The sequence below is a fragment of the Electrona antarctica genome, assembly GCF_951216825.1.
Source record: "Electrona antarctica genome assembly, chromosome: 8".
Lineage (NCBI taxonomy): Eukaryota > Metazoa > Chordata > Actinopteri > Myctophiformes > Myctophidae > Electrona > Electrona antarctica.
This window is the reverse complement of record NC_136789.1, coordinates 4,031,346-4,050,084: the sequence shown is the minus strand read 5'-3', so window position 1 is coordinate 4,050,084 and position 18,739 is coordinate 4,031,346. Positions and strand designations below refer to the sequence as shown.

The window sequence follows — 18,739 nt, the reverse complement described above, 5'->3', positions numbered from 1 at the left end:
GCTCTTCTAAACATTGCCAAGTTTGAGTGTGTGTCTGTGTGTTTTTCTTTGTCTGTATGTGCCAGCATATGTCTTGACATAAGGTACAGTTGGAGGCCATCGATATTGTCCTTTTCTTTTTGCTGTGGTTTGCGCGATCTGCGCAAAAGGACAGTTAACCCATTTTGGGCGGGAACCCCTTTTGGTGTTTTAAACATTATGTTATAATTTAGCTATTGAAAAATAGCAGATCTACAAGCTCATAGCGCGCCACCGAGTGGCGCGCTACGAGCTTGTAGATCTGCTATTTTTGAAAAATCGTGAAAATATTTATTTCAGAAAACTGGATTTAGAGGATTTAGAAGGCCTAAATGGGTCAAATGATAAGGGACAATATCGGTGGCACCCAACTGTAAGGTATGTGTGTGTGCAAACAATGAGCATTAAAGCACAATAAACTCCATTCCAGTTCAGAGGCACACAAAGCGCCCAGCCAGCGTGTACATGTCTACATGTAGCATTGAGAGGCACACAAAGCGCCCAGCCAGCGTGTACATGTCTACATGTAGCAGTTCAGAGGCACACAAAGCGCCCGCCGTGTACATGTCTACATGTAGCATTGCTTTGGACAACACAGATCAGTTGGACTTGAGCAAAGCACAGCAGGAAACAAAAATGATTTTTTTTAAATCTCAGATGTCGAAGAGCAGTCTGCTAAAGAGTTATTAGAACAACAAGCAGAAACAAGCAGTTCAAAGACATGTGTCAAAATAATGACACCATTTACACAAACAGCACTCTATCATAGAATATTTATATTGCACGTTAACTAAAATAATGTTCTCTCCTTATGGCCGAGGCCAAAGACAGCCCTCCGCCTTGGTCCGGAAACAACAGTGCCATGCTTTTCACATTATGTTCTCCATGCTAGACCAACCCTGGCCTCCAACACTGATTAAAGCCTCACTTATACTTTGAAATATGACGGTATCACTTGCCGGAAAAAATAAATATACAGTATACAACTATACATAGGTACATAAAATTTTCGACAAGCAACACCGTCATGCCTCATCAAAGTATAAATTTAGCTTATGGCAGATACAGATGTGAAGTGTGAGGAGCCTAATTAGGAGCCAGTTAGCGTAGCTGCCCTACTTGAGAGGTGAATCCACGAACCTTTCCCATCTGAAGCACACTAATTGCAGTGGGATGTATTTCACAATTTCAAGGCATTAAGCCTGAAGTTATTCTTGGTTGCATGCGAGTGTTGCACACCGAAAATAGCAGATCTGCAAGATTTGCTATTTCCAACTAAGAATAAATAAGGCTTTAGAAGTGCAGGTCGCCTGCCAACATTGTCCTTTCTCGAGATGGAAATCAAAGTCCATCATCCTCTGACAGCCTATTGGTCAGTGATGACGTGTAATAATAATAAGAGTGATGGGGCTGGTAATAAGACCAACCCAACGGAAAATGATCCTCACTTGACAATCCACTCCTCTGACGTTTACTACTTCGTGACCACATTGACGCACCATTGCTGAGTCAGTGTATGTGATATTGTTCACTTAAATGTTGATGAATGGGGTATCAGTGGTAGTCCAGTGTCTCTGAGTCTGGACCGTTGAAGAAAGATATTACAGGCAGGAGGATATTGGAGGGAGAAGCTACATACAGTAAGGATGATCCTGGCCTGGACAATTCTGTCCCATGATGATGATAGTCATCGATTTAATGGGGCTTCTCCATACCCATGGCTACGTACTACAATATGTCTGCTCATAGTTGTTGATGTGAATTCCCTCATCCAATAACTGTACATCTCAATTCCTCATAATAAGGAAACATGCTTTGTTGTTATGTAGGATATTCTGCTCATGTTTAGTGCATTTACACAGTATTCTTGTAGAGTAAAGGTGATATATATAAACACTCTGACCAAAAAATATATTGGAGGGCTAAGTATGGGCAGGTGAGGAAATCTATACTCCACCCATAATCTTGCCTAATCTCCCCCTTTCCTGACTAAAACCTTTCCAAATACAAAATCCAGCCATATATATCACCGCAAGTCCTCGGAATACCTGCAAATGAACGCTGTAATGTATAGTTCGGATAATGATGTCAGATTTTGGATGATTGTATTCATTATTAATTCTAGTCTTTATTCGAATTGGTGTGTATGTGTGTGTGTGTGTGTGTGTGTGTGTGTGTGTGTGTGTGTGTGTGTGTGTGTGTGTGTGTGTGTGTGCGTGCATGCGTGCCTGCGTGCGTTCGTGTGTGCGTGCGTGTGTGTGCGTGGAGACAGAGAGAAACTATATGCATACTACTGTATCTCACCTTGCAGGAATATACTGTATGTGTGAAAGTTCATATCCCAGAATGGTTGTCTATGGACCTCTTAACGCTCTGATTTGACTTTGTATCGCAGGACCAGGAAAGTGATTAACCTGAGGATCACAAAGAAAGCCCCCAGCACCAGGAAGTCCACATACAGTTTAGCATCCTCCACGTCCAGAAGCTGCAGCACCTCCTCAGGCTTCTGGAACTTGCACACTAACGTTGGACATTCCAACTCAGAGCGGTTCATTCCATAGATGGACAGGATCACTCCCTCAAAGCCATATCTGGAAAGAGCCCAGGAAAGACAAAAGAGGAGACATTTCTCATTACATTTAATTTAGGTCATTGCTACAAACTGCTATTCTCTTCTTTTAGATCGTAATTAATGTCAACAGGGGATCGAGCAGTTGCTGTCTAAACGCTCAGTGCTCCCCAAAGAACTCAGATTGGCAACTCTGTATTGGCATTTAAAACACAATAAAATACATACCGGTAAATACATCTTATTTACGAGAATGCAGACATACAAGACAAAATGTGACAAACATACAGAGGGAACTAATATCTTGAAAGGACAGTTAGGATACATTCTTTGTTTTTTACTGAGTTCATAATTCTGGAAGACCAGTGTAACAAAGGTTAGATCTCCAGCCCCCTGTACCCCAAACACATAGGTTACAGTTGCATGTGGTGCACAAAAGAACAAGACTAGGTTTCTCCAAAGTACACAGTAAAATCCTTAGTGTTACCTCTCAGAATGTATAAGTGTAACACTCTCTGAGTTACAAATGTATGTAGGGTACCTCCCAGACCTTAAAGAGGAGCCCACAGCTTTAAATTAATGAATGCTTCTTTTCTTCACAAGAGGTTCGGGCCCTCACATTTGTGTGTGTGTGTGTGTGTGTGTGTGTGTGTGTGTGTGTGTGTGTGTGTGTGTGTGTGTGTGTGTGTGCGTGCGTGCGTGCGTGCGTGCGTGCGTGCGTGCGTGTGCGTGTGCGTGTGTGTGCGCACGTGCGTGTGTGTGCACGAGTGCGTGCGCTGATCTCACAAACCACTGAATTGATCAGCATCTAATTTGTCGTGCCCACTGCCAGTAGTTTGCAGAATTACTTCCACTATTTTCCTTGATGACTGACTTCACAGCATGGCCACATGAAGTCATGAGATCCAAGTCAAGCCATTCCCATGTGTATACCAAGATGCACATGATTAGATTTTTATTATGTAAAATACATTGTAACTTCTACATTGAAAAGTATATATTTTTTTTTATCATTATTATATATTATCTATAAATTCCAGAAACCTGTCCCAAACATAACTCTGGCACTGTCAAATCAAATGACTTAAAATGTGGACATGGAGTTGTGGAAAAAGTACTTTTCTTTTTTTTCCCCTTATGTAAAAGTATCAATACTGTATAAGTAAACATACTTTACTTATACAAGTAAAAAATAATTGGCATCAAAATGTACTTTAAGTACCAAAAGTACAAAGTACTCATTATGCAGAATGTGTCATTTCAAGTTTTCAAGTGAAAATCTTATGAATATAGCAGATATACAAGCTCACAATGCGTCACATTGCGACACAATGTGAGTTTGTAGATCATCTATTTTCAAATGGCCGAAATGTATATAGGGTTTAAGCGGTTAATGTGTGTTAATAATAATCAAAATCTACAAAGTACGTTTTTAAATAATTGTAGTCGAGTAAAAGTACAATATTTACGTCTCAGATGTAGAGTACAAGTAAGTGTATTGGAAATTGAAAATACTCAAGTAAAGTACAAATGCCTCAAAAGGCCACTTCACCCCTTTTGCAACCAGATCTTATTTTAATGATGTTTGGGAGACAAGAAACACTTCCCAGGGGGTTTTATGTGGGTAATATGTGTTTTTAGTTTAGATATTTTTGTATTTCAAAGTGTCTGTGATGTCATGGACACTGGTCTCACTGCTGGATTACTACAATTACCATAATGCTTTGCTGCACTCACCCCAAAGTGACGGCACATTCTGCGATCACTTATGACGTGTATCAATTCAATTCAAAGGGCTTTATTGGCATGGGAAAACATACGTTTACATTGCCAAAGCAAAAGTGGAACAATACAATGTGTCACACAGCTGGATCACTGGAACCAGAGCCTGTGGATGAGATAGTCTATACTAGAATAGTAGTGTAGTACAGAATAGAAGAATAGACAATTTATCAATGTGTATGGCCACATCGTTATATCTTTAATTCTTTATAGGTAACATGTGCAAAGATATTTATTCCTGAAATAGTGAATAAGCGCCAGGATGTGCAAACTGACCTGCCCGCAGCCCGCTACCTGTGTACGTGTACACGTGATGTGGAGATCCTCCGCGAGGAGACAAAAAACCCCATCGCGCCTGCACCTGATGTACTCTCGCTGTATGTGCTCTCGGAGAGCCCACTTGACTCCTCCACTCGGCTCCACTCGCCTCCTCCCTGAGGCAACGGTGGCCGGATGGTAACCCCAAGGTTGCTAGTTCCCCCAGAGTTGTGTCAAAGTGTCCTTGAGCAAGACACTGAACCCCAAATTGCTCCTGATGTGCTGGTTGGTGCCTTGCATGGTTTCCGCCGCCATCGGTGTGAATGGGTGAATGTAATGTACAATCTATGTAAAGCGCCTTGGATAAAGGCACTATATAAATGCACCATTTACCATTTGAAGCACATTAACAATTGGAACGTTAACCATTTTCCGGATCAAGTTGGAATGACCCCAAGTGGCCGGGGTATTGGAATTTGGCACTTTGAAATACTAAAATATCTAAAAACACATATTACCCACATAAAAACCCCAGGAAAGTGTTTCTTGTCTCCCAAACATCATTAAAATAAGATCTGGTTGCAAAAGGGGTGAAGTGCCCTTTGAAACAGTACAAGTAAATGTACTTAATAGTTACTTTCCACCACTGAGGAGTGAGGACATGTAAGCTTGATGCTACAGATACCTGACATAGGACACGTAGGAGCTCCACTGCAGGTACTTGGGAATGGTGTCAAAGTTCACAAAGAAGCCCGAGAACAGCAGCACCGGTATAGCTGTGACTGGACCCACAAAGGTTGCCACCTAGGAAACAAAAAACAGCGATGTTCACTGAACATATTATTTAATTGCTTTAAAAGGAAATGACTGGGCGCCCACTGGCCTAGTGGTCCAGGCGCCCACTGGCCTAGTGGTCCAGGCGCATGCCACATATAGGCTCTGGCCTGACAGCGCGTTGCGTGTTCGGGTCTAGTTCATGACGACTCTACCTCTCACTTTCCTGTCTGTCTTCACTAATAACTATCAATAAAGGCAAAAAGACAAAAAAAACAAATCTTTAAAAAAGAAAGAAAAAGGAAATGACTGCAGGAATAAAGAAACCGAGTTCCTGACTACTTTGTATTAGTTCCAATTGTTTCGACAGCTTTATAGCCCACCGCGGCCCCCAGTGTCCCCCCAGTGCCTCCCCAGTGCCCCCTGAGTGGCACCCCAGTGTCCCCCTGAGTGGCACCCCAGTGTCCCCCTGAGTGCCTCCCCAGTGTCCCCCTGAGTGCCTCCCCAGTGTCCCCCTGAGTGCCTCCCCAGTGCCTCCCCAGTGTCCCCCAGTGCCTCTCCAGTGTCCCCCCAGTGCCTCCCCAGTGTCCCCCCAGTGCCTCCCCAGTGCCCCCGAGTGGCTCCCCATTACTTTATAGCCCATGTGCACTGCAGTTCCTGTGACTCCTCTCTGGAATATAGGCCTAACTAGTGTTCTTTGCACAACTTGTAGTCTCCATTTCATTTCAAGCCACTTAATACTTCCGCAACATTTAATCTATTCTAAATCAAGTAATGGGGCGTACTATGCACATGGGGTCATCGCATCGCTGCCTGACAGTTTGGTCAGTGCGTTGTGGGACTAGGAGGAAGAGCATGTTCCTCCACATGCATTACATCTTCCCGGTGAAACGCTTTAGTCACTGTCGAGTCACGTGAAAAGAAGCGGCTGTGATGGCACACATATCAGAGGATACAAGTGGTTGGTTGTGCTCTACAACTGTAGATATTAGCAGTGATAAACTAAAGGGACTAGAATACATGGAGAATTGGGAATGGGCTCCTCTATGCAGACACGCCATTTTGGAAACAACTTGGGCACCTTCCCTACTTCCTTCACGGGCGTTACCGCAGCGATGATACTAATGAAGGCTCTGTTCCATTCTGGTCAAACAGAGTCAGGGTGCTGCTATTGCGCATGTTGGCTCACTGGAAACACTCTGCTACACCAGTGGGTCTGAAAGTGTCCTTGAATGGGTTCCAAATGGCCCTGTATGGGTCGGTAACTCTGAGAGTTATGGGGGTCCTTGAAATGAAAACGTTTGAGAATCACTGTACACTAAATAGAACAGAGCCTTAATAGTATCATCGGTAATACCTGTGAAGGAAGTAAGAGGCCCGGAAGTAGGAAGAGTCATTCTGTGTGCATATAGAGCCCATTGGCATTGGGAGGAAAAGAGGAGAAAAAAAAACATCTCTGCGAGTGTACGAGTCCTCTATGTCAGGGGTTCTCAACCCGTGGGTCGCGACCCCTCGGGGGGTCGCCAAATTAGTTTGGGGGGTCCCCAAATTATTTTTTAAAAAAAAAGGATTTTTTTTAAATTTTATTTTCATGATTTTTCAAAAATAGCAGATCTACAAGTTCATAGCGCGCCACTCGGTGGCGCGCTATGAGCTTGTAGATCTGCTATTTTTCAATAGCTAAATTATAACAATGCTTAAAACACCAAAAGGGGTTCCCGCCCAAAATGGTTTAAGGTTATTGTAGCAGTCAATTTATATTGGGGGTCGGGAGGGGGCGGGGCGGGGGTCCCGAGACATTGCCAAAGCATTTCCGGGGGTCCCCGGCCAAAAACGTTGAGAACCCCTGCTCTATGTCACCAGGACCCGAGTTGCTAACTACTTGAACAGCAGCACAGAATAACCATTGTAGTTTTAACCAAGCTTAAATCTTTTCAGTTAAATGTATTTGTTTGGCCAGAATCTATACATTAGACATGCTCTGCTTGAATGGCTGCTAACCTGCAGGGAGGTGGATGCAGCTCCTATGAGTAGACCCAGAGACTGGGCTACGAGGGCTGTGGACGTGGACAGTGCCATGAACAGCAGGTAGCGACCTGCCTCTGGAGGCTGTTCTGTCATCCAATACACTATACTACAGTATATGATGGGACAAAGAATCTATGAAAGTGGAAGAGAGAAAGGTACATTAAGTTGAGTTACAATCTTCCGACATGTCGCATAGCAATACATTTTAAGCTTATAGGGCATAGCAGAGGCGGACAATGTTTCCGTCCTTCCAGATACATTTTTCATTAATTTAAGCCTAGAATCAAGCTATCCAGGATCCTGGTGAATCATGACCATAAAACATTTGATTCTGTGAAGGAAAAAAAAAAGTATAATAATAACTCTATGATACAGTATATTATTTAATAAATACCCTTTGTTTTGCAGTTGTCAATTTTCTTTTCACAGAATCAAATGTTTTATGCGGTCATGAATTCACCAGGATCCTGATTGGCTTGATTCTAGTCTTAAAATAATTGATGAAATCTCTATGGTGGGTCTGGAACAATGGAACCAGAAAACGGCCGCCCTATAGATTTTTGGCATGGGACACTGTTTGTAGACAGCATATAAAATTAGGCATAAGAGACAATAATTTAACATTATCCTTTGGAGCCACATCCCACGCTGCATTGCATTTTGATCCGCTTTAGAGATTACCTGGAATGGTATGTCAGCCATAGTCTTGGCCAGGTAGTAAGAGATTACCTGGAATGGTATGTCAGCCATAGTCTTGGCCAGGTAGTAAGAGATTACCTGGAATGGTATGTCAGCCATAGTCTTGGCCAGGTAGTAAGAGATTACCTGGAATGGTATGTCAGCCATAGTCTTGGCCAGGTAGTAAGAGATTACCTGGAATGGTATGTCAGCCATAGTCTTGGCCAGGTAGTAAGAGATTACCTGGAATGGTATGTCAGCCATAGTCTTGGCCAGGTAGTAAGAGATTACCTGGAATGGTATGTCAGCCATAGTCTTGGCCAGGTAGTAAGACTATGATATAGTATAGAGATTACCTGGAATGGTATGTCAGCCATAGTCTTGGCCAGGTAGTAAGAGATTACCTGGAATGGTATGTCAGCCATAGTCTTGGCCAGGTAGTAAGAGATTACCTGGAATGGTATGTCAGCCATAGTCTTGGCCAGGTAGTAAGAGATTACCTGGAAAGGTATGTCAGCCATAGTCTTGGCCAGGTAGTAAGAGATTACCTGGAATGGTATGTCAGCCATAGTCTTGGCCAGGTAGTAAGCCTTCAGACTGTACCAGTAATTCAGATGTTCCCTCATAAACACAGACATCTCCAAAGGAACTGCAGAACAACAGCAACATAAGAACACATTAGGATTCCCTGTCAAGTTAAAAGTGTAACATGAATCATTACATCCCCTCCATATACAGCAGGGGTCCTCAACTGGCGGACCGCGGTCCCCAGTGTCCCCCCAGTGCCTCCCCAGTGTCCCCCCAGTGCCTCCCCAGTGCCCCCGAGTGGCTCCCCAGTGTCCCCCTGAGTGCCTCCCCAGTGTCCCCCTGAGTGCCTCCCCAGTGTCCCCCTGAGTGCCTCCCCAGTGTCCCCCAGTGCCTCCCCAGTGTCTCCCCAGTGCCTCCCCAGTGTCCCCCCAGTGCCTCCCCAGTGTCTCCCCAGTGCCTCCCCAGTGTCCCCCCAGTGCCTCCCCAGTGTCTCCCCAGTGCCTCCCCAGTGCCTCCCCAGTGTCTCCCCAGTGCCTCCCCAGTGTCCCCCCAGTGCCTCCCCAGTGTCCCCCCAGTGCCTCCCCAGTGTCTCCCCAGTGCCTCCCCAGTGTCCCCCCAGTGCCTCCCCAGTGTCCCCCTGAGTGCCTCCCCAGTGTCCCCCAGTGCCTCTCCAGTGTCCCCCCAGTGCCTCCCCAGTGTCCCCCCAGTGCCTCCCCAGTGTCCCCCAGTGCCTCCCCAGTGTCTCCCCAGTGCCTCCCCAGTGTCCCCCCAGTGCCTCCCCAGTGTCTCCCCAGTGCCTCCCCAGTGTCCCCCAGTGCCTCCCCAGTGTCTGCCCAGTAATTCATTAATTGATCAAAATTTTCGGCACGCGGCGGCCCACGCCACGCTCACCGGACCTTAGTCTTTTTCAAAAAATATTAGTGGACCTTCAGCATTTCTAGTTGAGGACCCCTGATATACAGTATCTTACAGGTTGGGCATGAACAGTATCTTACAGTGGGTGTATGCACGGTATCTTATGCACCACCGGGGGTCGAAATGGACTCTTACGGGCCTATAACACTGAGAAATTATTATGTTGTTTACAGTGTAGATTGGGTTGAGGTAAAGAAAATTGTAACAAATGGAGGTCCGTGGCCTAATGCATATCAAACTGGGTAGGGGTCCTTGAAATTCAATCGGTTAAGAATCACTATCTTACAGGTTAGGACAGTGAGTACAGTATATAACCAGTATCTTACAGGTTAGGACAGTGGGCATCAGGGCAGCAAACATGAGGAACAACATGGAGAAGAAGAGGAATCCGGTGTTGTTGAACACTTTGCTGGCATCATTGCCGATGTTGAGATAGAGCAGACCGATCAGAACTCCAATGCACAGATGGGACATCACCCTGAGGTGGGTCAACACCTTTGAAAACACAACACATAACAGCGCTAAATTTCTCCGAAAAATAGATACTGGTGATAAAAGACACACATATTGATTAATTTCAAGATAGATGAAGTTTAGTAAATATGAATTATGACATTTACCGTGTCTCTGCATATTATAATGAAGGTTCTTTGGAACAGAATGCAGAATTGTGTAAATGTACTGGTGGCAAAGCTAGCTTTCTCAAGGGTTCCTGTGTCCTGTAGAGATAGAGAACAAATAATATTCACACACTGTGAAACCAGCAAAACCTTCCCTCATTTCTGTGTCAGTATTGTAAATGTAAAGATTTACCAAGTTTAATTATTGAATACAAATGTATAATATTAGCATTTGTCATATGAAGATATCACTGTTGTTTTCATGCAAATTTAAGTTAAGGAATGGCTCCATAAGGCCCCATTCTACTTTAAACAAAAGACTATGGGCCCTATTTTGGGGGAGGCTGAATGACGTTGGTGTGTGTGTGTGTGTGTGTGTGTGTGTGTGTGTGTGTGTGTGTGTGTGTGTGTGTGTGTGTGTGTGTGTGTGTGTGTGTGTGCCTGTGTGAGAGGTGCAGTAGGGTCATGTGTCACCAACACGCTGCAATTTTGGCATAAAGCTTCTGTTTGAGACAATTCAGACAAAACATACAGAAACATTTCAACCATACTGTAGTCCATCTTGGACTTGAACAGACAACCCTCAGGTTTCTAAGACAAAACTGAGCTACTGCCACTCCTGGATGAACAGGTCTACGTATTTTGTAGATTAGTTTGGTTTAGTTGTTGGCGAATTATGAATTTATGAACTAAACTTTATAATGAGAAATACTTTTCATAGGACCGGTGCCAGATGTATTTATTTGTTTAATACTCGTATTTCCTACCGAGATAATTTCATGTGCTCTTGGCGGTCTATTTGTTGTTGACTACTCTGCACCTCATGACATGACTTTACTCTTGGGGATTTAATTAATTAATTATGTTTCCAAGGCTTTTCTTCCTTGACACTATGAAAATTACCAGAACACTAGTGTCGTGCTGAGCACAGTGCACTGCTTTTAAAGGTCATGAAAAGCAATCATTTAATTTGTCATGATCCAACACACCCACTGATAATATACTCAGACTAAAATAACCGACTTTGCTACTTTGTGACAGGGACTCCGCCCTTCTCCAGTCAAGAAGATACTTATTTTCTGTCATTACACTCGCCCACCATGCCTTTGACTGCACTTCATGAGTTTCACCTCACCAAAAGCCAGTGTGGGACACCAAAAGCATCATCTGGGGAGAATGAAGGTTCACAACAAATTACATGACGACAGAAAGTATCTTTTTTTAGATATGTTGTGTTGGACGGACTGACTGACCCTAGAGCCTCACCGCTAGCAGTGATTCTCTGAATATTTCAATTCCTCAAAGAAAAGCTTGTATCAGAATTAATATATTTATTCTTAGATATAAAAATATGTGGTATATTTATTACTGTATAAAGTATTTGTTTCCACAGTAAGCACATGGCAGTAGTTTGTTATGGACATTTGCCATAAGTCTGTAAGAAAAAAAAAGAAAAATTGATAGTTACAATCTCTCTGATAGTTAATGCTTGTCATTGTAGAGATCATAATTACTCCACATCTTACAACACTGTACTGGGCCCGCTATCCAGAACTTTAGAGTGTTTTTTTATGTACTATAATAACCTGGCACCTTCATACTATCAGACTCCGAATCCCTTTAATTTTATTTTCCAGTCAGAACACTTAGGTCTTCCTCCACTTTCCTTTTAGATGTTTCCAAAGTATTTCACTAAAACAGTGGTGAGACAGCCTTCTGCTTTCAACGCCACTGAGTACACTAAGAATGGTGAGCTCTCTTGGTGGTTTGAAGAAGCCCTGTCTTTTTTATCTGGTGTGGGTTATTTTTCCATTTTGGACCTATATGTGTAAGAGAAATACTCATAACAACGTAGCAAAATATGAAAAAGAGGACTGAGAAACAGAACATGTGTAGAGAAGATTATGTCCCAGAAGAAAGGCCAAATAATAATTAAACTAAAAAGCCATCACCCATAATATGGGTGATGGCTATGCCACCACTCATATTATGAGTGGTAGCATAGTGGAACTTTAGAGAACTTTATCTCCTTCTCCACCGGGGATGAACCGGTTCGGTCATTTTTTCCCACCTAATTTTGAACCAGTTCAGGGTGTTTCCACTGACATTAATTGGTTCCGAACCCTAAAAGTTGGTTCGGAACTGGAACCAAAAAAAGAATAGTTTTTTCTTGCCCTAAACTGGGAACCAAAGTGGGTTTGTCACAATTCTACAGGTCTCCTGTAAACATGGTGTCATAAATGATTGCTGTCTCTGTGTCAGTATGTTACTCACACTGTGAGTGAGATAAGATGATTCGCTTTTGTCACTAGAGTTCTTCTTGCCCTCCTCTGAGCACAGACCCCCCTGGACGGCCTCAAACAGCACAGGGTTCAAGTCCCCATACTCCCCCGATGCCACCTCAATGACTGCATGGGACACAAGGACAGGTCGGTGAGACAGAATATAAATATACGGGCAATATAGTGCGTAATTTCAGAAAAGAATAGAGGGTCGCAATTGACAAGAACAGACAGACACACACACACACACACACACACACACGCACGCGCACACGCACGCGCACACGCACACGCACACGCACACGCACACGCACACACACACACACACACACACACACACACACACACACTTGTACATATGCATCCATGTCCAGGGCACCCAGACTTACTGAAGTCAGCAGGGTTGTGATAAGTGGGACAGTGGAGGCCCAGGTTCTTCAGATAAGGGATGAGGTAAGGGACGGTGCCCTTATATATGCACTGTCCCTGACTGAGGATGTACAGCTGTCGGGGGGTACAGTGCAGATACACAGTAACCAACTGAGCTCAGCATGCAAAGACAGACTCACTGTATAATGCATGAACACCTAACATAACATGCCTAGGAAAATCCATTGCATGTATAGTAATTCTGAACTCCATCATACGATGGTGGGTGTCCTGCATGCGCGGAAAATAGCAGATCTAGCAGCTGTGTTGCGATGCTACTCATTGTGAATTTGGAGGTCTGCTATTTTCAGTGCACGGCACCAGTGTATGACAAAATATAAATCAGGCTTAATGGAGAGCTATATCTGACTGATGCCAACAGGCAGAGTCCAAATATAGAGCATTAATTACATTATCATATATAGCAGTGGTTCCCAACCCTTTTAGTCCATGACCCAAAAGAGAAAGTTGATGTCTCCCCGGGACCTAAACTAGTGAAAATAGCAGATCTACAAGCTCAGAACAAGTCGCTTCGTGCCACTTTGTGAGCTTGTAGATCGGCTATTTTCACTACTACTTAAACATTTGTTTTCTAATTTATGGAATTTCGTTGATTTCATTTATTTCTTCACTGAAAAAAAATCATTGAATCTGCTTTTAATTCATGAAAAATGTTGCTTTTGTTTAGAATGTTAATAATAATTGAAAACAAATAAAAATACACGGTGCAAATTACCTTATCAAACATTTCAAACAGCTTGGCACTGGGCTGGTGGATGGTGCAGATGATTGTCCGTCCGCCCTGAGCCAGAGACTTCATGAGGGAAACCACCTGAAAGCAGGATGCACTGTCCAGACCACTGACATGGGGACACAGGGCGGGGCATGAAGACAAACAAGTGGAGAGAGATGGACCGATGCACACGATTCGTTTGGATGTTAACCAACAGTTCCATTAAGATCCGAGGCCGATTCTACAAATGCCTTCTAAATCATTATATAGTTCTCAAACTATCATGCTATATAGCTAAAATAAAAAATGACACAGATGCTTTCTTGGTTTTAATGGATTAAAGGGCAACTCCAGACTAAATAACATCACACCAGTGCATGAAATGAGGGGCGCTCTTGTCAATTTATGTTAGCGGACATTTGACATTGCTACATAAGGTTTATAGAAGGTTTATAGAAGGGGCTAGCACCCCTGGACAACAGGGGCAATTCTACAAAATAGACCACATGGCAAATTATTTGGGATCAATGTAAGTAGGGAAATTAACTCCAAATGGACCCACAAGGGTCCAAATGACATTAAGGTAAATGAACACTTTACTGTGGTAATTGTTAAGACCAAGTTATCTGCGCTAAAACACATTATCTCCTATAGTGTACCTGGTGGGCTCGTCAAAGAACATCACTGGAGGATTGTTGACCAGTTCTAGCGCAATTGCTAGTCTCTTACACTGACCGCCTGACAAGGAGATGGTCCGTGTCTGGGCACACTCCTGAAGTCCAAGAGCAGTCAGGATCTCATTCACCTGTGGCGTGGTGAGAGGTAGGATTGTGAGACATGTGTACAATACAAGCAGAAGACGTGTGGTGCTTCGAGATGCAGCCAGGATCAGCTTGCCTAGCGTCCCGGGGTTATTGCACTGACAACACGTCGCTTCGCAATATGTCGATCAGTGCATTCAGGTTTCAGTCCTGGGCATTCCGTGGGTGAAATAGTCTCCCCTATCACTTGCCCGCCCTCCCTCCCTCTCCTCCCCTCTCTCTCTCTCTCTCTCTCTCTCTCTCTCTCTCTCTCTCTCTCTCTCTCTCTCTCTCTCTCTCTCTCTCTCTTTGTCTCTCTCGCTGATCAAGCTCTGGTATGACTATAGATACAATTCAAAGCAGATGAACTAGAACTGGCATTTACTGTTAATATTTATTAACATTTTGTAATACAACTTTTGTCAAACTAATTAATAAGTTCAAACTTACAAGTTCTTTTTTCACCAACATGGTCTCATTCAGTTTCAGATTGGCAGAGACCTGGAAGAAGGATATGATTTAGCATAGGATCTTGAAGTTATGGATGATCATTGAACATTGAATTTAACCACTTAAGCCCTAGGCTATATACTTTGTCGAAAATACATAACCTACATCACAGTGTTATAAGCTCACAATGCATTGCATCATGAGCCTGTAGATCTGCTATTTTAGCTTTTTTCTGGCTATGATGACATGGTAGAAAGTGGTATTAAATGTAAGTGGCCTCACCATCATGGCCTCCCGTGCTGTGAGGTTTGGCAGCAGCATGTCATCCTGCATAATGTAACAGGACACCTTCCTGAAGGTCCTTAGATCTCGTGGTCGGCCGTTCACGAAGATCTGTCCCTTCATCCCTGTCTCCCTGTGTCCAAATAGACCCGACAGACCACAGCAAAATGACATATCCATCATCTTGCACATTTGTGAAAACAAAAACTGAGAGAGTAATGGTAACCTACGTAACATCAGGCCTTGGTTGACAAAACGATAATACATGAACAACAATGGATCCTCTATATTTCATCAAATGATGATTTTCTTTTGATGTTTAATAAATAATAAATAATAACTTCATAAATATTGAAGAGTAATGGCACCAATCAATGCAGTCTCACCTGTACCCAGCCAGGATGTTCATCAGAGTGGACTTCCCTGCTCCAGAAGGTCCCATGATGCCAATCAGCTCTTTGCTGTTGAACCTTCCTGACAGACATTTGAGCAGGGCTTTGTAACCTGAGGAGGGGGAAATCTCAGCTATTCACTATGTCATAAACAATTACTATGTAAACATAAAGCCAGAGTACCATTTTGTTCCATTAGGGACAGCCACCAGGATGAAGATTCACTGTCTATTGATCGCCAACATCTTGCTCTCATTGAGTAATTTCACTTTGTGGGATGATGACCTACAATCTTTAAATTGAACGTTAATTGCAAAAAAGAACAATTAAATAATGCTGAATTAAATTAAATTGAAACACGTAAGTTATTACTCAACCTCAAAAATAATCGCTATTTGTACAATACGCGGGACTATTCAAACTTCCAGACTAACTTACTCATATTCCAAAATATATCCTCAAGAGTCAAATTGATTTGCTGACATGGGATCAGCTATTGTTTGTGGGTGTTGTATATGTACCAATTCAAAGTCCAGAAACAATCCCCAAGCAAGGAAATGTTATTGTCTGGGTAATTAAGTGGTTCAAATCTGATATGTGGAAACACAGCCTCTCCAGAGAATGCATTTGCTGCACTTAGGAGGATTTGGCAGCTTTAAGGGAAGTCTCTCAAGTCTGTCAAGTTTCTGATGAAACTTGGATGGAACTCAAAAACACCGTCATGAATCAGGATTCTTTTAATAGTTGTAGAGAGATAAACTACCATTCTGATTGGATGTGTTTTGGACTGTATGCCCTACTGCCAATGTTGTCCATTCTGATTGGATGTGTTTTGGACTGTATGCCCTACTGCCAATGTTGAGATAAACTACCATTCTGATTGGATGTGTTTTGGACTGTATGCCCTACTGCCAATGTTGCGATCAGATAAACGTCAGAGCGACGGAAACAATAGCGGGTGGTGCATACTGTATGACACAGCAGGATGTTTACTGCATGATACTGGCGGTAGCAGCGGAGCATAAGAAAGGTGGTGAGTGATGTCAGAGCAGGTCTAACTGTTGACTGCGCCCCTATCCTGGAGCAGACAATGCCTGGGATATAGCAGATCTACAAGTTCACAACACGTCACAACAACGTGTCGCAAAGCAACTCACAGGTCCTGGCTGTACCTAGACGTAGGAGGGGCCCGGACAGAAGTCAACCCACAGAACCTAGTCCCTCCACATGCCAGAATTGTGCCTCCCAGTCCCGGCATAGTAGTTCCGGAGTGGTTCCAACGGATTGTGTGGCCCTGGTCTTTCCCTAGTGGCTCTGATCGAGGGTAGCTAATGGGACGTAAGTCGGGACTTGATCACCCCGGCTGGGTCACCCGAGGCCGAGTGAGGGGTATGTTCGCGAGAGTCCGTTTCTCAGTGGATCTATCATCTGGTTAAATAACAAATTGAGCTGCCATGCCCCTCGCAAAAATGCGAGCAAATTTGTGAGAGCCCAAAATCCATATGGCCACCATTAACAACATATAAGGAACATTTTTCTAAATTTCATTATGCTTTATGTAGCATGTGACAAACTAGGGGGTTTCCATGATTCCGCATCCATTCCAAGCATTCGTTTTGCACGAAAAACACTCCTTGACGGCCATAGCCACTTGCCCTCATCACATTTGGCTATAGGTATAGGCAACAGGTAAAGTTAAAAAAGGATATTGGACATATTGGGGATATATTTCTATACTGTACATGTACACCTTTTCCCCTTTTTCTAATGTGATTTAATATTTTGCATAGAAGTGTATATTTGTAATTGTATGTCTAAAATTGAGGACGCTTATGTAAACAAGTCTTAGTGCTTTTTTCTGGTTTTATCCTCTTAGCAAATTTTGTATTGACCTGTACTTTACTTGAAATGTACTGTACCCATTCTGCAATCTGTTGATACAATTTCCAATCAATCAATCAATCAATCAATCAATCAATCAATCAAATGATGCTAAATGAAAAGCGTTGCTATTGTCAGTGAGAGACCGCAATGTAGTATAAGGATGGGTTTTCAATTGAATATCAATTTTAACAACACACCTTAACAACACATGTTGTTGCAGGCTACAGCCTGCAACAACATGGCGGAAGTCTGACTCTGAGAACAGAAGTGTGTGTGTGTGTGTGTGTGTGTGTGTGTGTGTGTGTGTGTGTGTGTGTGTGTGTGTGTGTGCGACTGTGCGTGTGTGCATGTGTGAGAGTGTGTGTAAATAGAGCACGAAATTAATTAAATGTATACGAATTTATAACTTCCTCTAGAGAGGGGAGAGAGGATAGGACTTTGAAATAATTTCGTCTTCAATTTCTGCTCAGACATATTGACCATCATTTGTGACGCTTGCCTGATCCCACACTGTTTTTGTTAAAGCTGAACATGTAGTACCACTTCTCCGCCAGCAGGGACCCTCACGGATCGTGTAAGAGAGCTCGGTGAATTCCAGGTCCACAGCCCTGCGGCGGGGAAGATGGGAGAAGCGCTGGGCCTCGGTGATGTGGTTCTCCACTTTCTTCAGGTGGGTCAGCAGGGACGCCTCCTGAGGTGTGCCAGGGAGTTTGGTCTCTTCCATGGGGATGCTGACAGTGACACTGACAGGCCCCGGCTCCAGCGTTCTCTCAGCCATGCTGAAAGGCTGGAAAGGAGAACAGAATTCGTTTTTTAAATTGACTGCATGGATCATCTTGATCAGAATCTTGATTTCTCTGCTGTCGGGAAGAAACCACTCCAAAATGTAAATTTTTCAGAAAATGAAAAATATAAATTTTTCAGGAAATGAAGAAAACCTTATATTTTGAAAACAAAGCAATACTGCCTCATCAAAGTTGGTGTTGTGACTTTATATACCGGTATTGCCAATTATGCATGAGAGGGGGGAAGTGGTGGAGTTAGCTGTTTTAGCAGACAGTTTGAGGTTTAAGAGGTTTTGTCTGAAGCACTTTAATACTTTTCATTGGTTCAATATTTCCGGAAAAAACTCAAATATGGAGTTAGGAGGTTTCCTCCCGACAGCAACGATTTCTAAAGAAGGTTGCACATCTGTATCCACCTGGACTCTGAAACAAAGACATTGTAAAAGCATTTCCCTTACTGTGCCATCCACTTATTCCAATCTTCATTCCAGTGTAAATTCCAATGTTTACCCTTAAAAACTCAAACTTTGTT

The 18,739-nt window shown here is 43.2% G+C and overlaps 1 protein-coding gene across 4 annotated transcripts; it reads right to left on the bottom strand.

The window, feature by feature from the left end:
• Window positions 1-2,383: 2,383 nt before the first annotated feature.
• abcg4a (ATP-binding cassette, sub-family G (WHITE), member 4a) lies at window positions 2,384-18,200 on the bottom strand (the record flags this gene model as incomplete). 4 transcript variants are annotated; one of them, XM_079508100.1, is made up of 14 exons in its annotated part: window positions 2,384-2,609; window positions 5,313-5,431; window positions 7,403-7,561; window positions 8,656-8,756; window positions 9,877-10,045; window positions 10,171-10,269; window positions 12,445-12,578; window positions 12,842-12,956; window positions 13,618-13,741; window positions 14,274-14,419; window positions 14,865-14,915; window positions 15,147-15,279; window positions 15,533-15,671; window positions 17,963-18,200. In XM_079508100.1, 14 exons carry the CDS (start codon window positions 18,198-18,200, stop codon window positions 2,384-2,386), a joined length of 1,953 nt encoding a protein of 650 aa, XP_079364226.1. The 4 variants fall into 4 exon arrangements, with proteins under 4 accessions (XP_079364226.1, XP_079364228.1, XP_079364225.1 ...); XM_079508102.1 differs by having other exon boundaries at window positions 10,171-10,262; window positions 12,441-12,578; window positions 15,533-15,650; XM_079508099.1 differs by having other exon boundaries at window positions 10,171-10,302; window positions 15,533-15,650.
• Window positions 18,201-18,739: the final 539 nt, after the last annotated feature.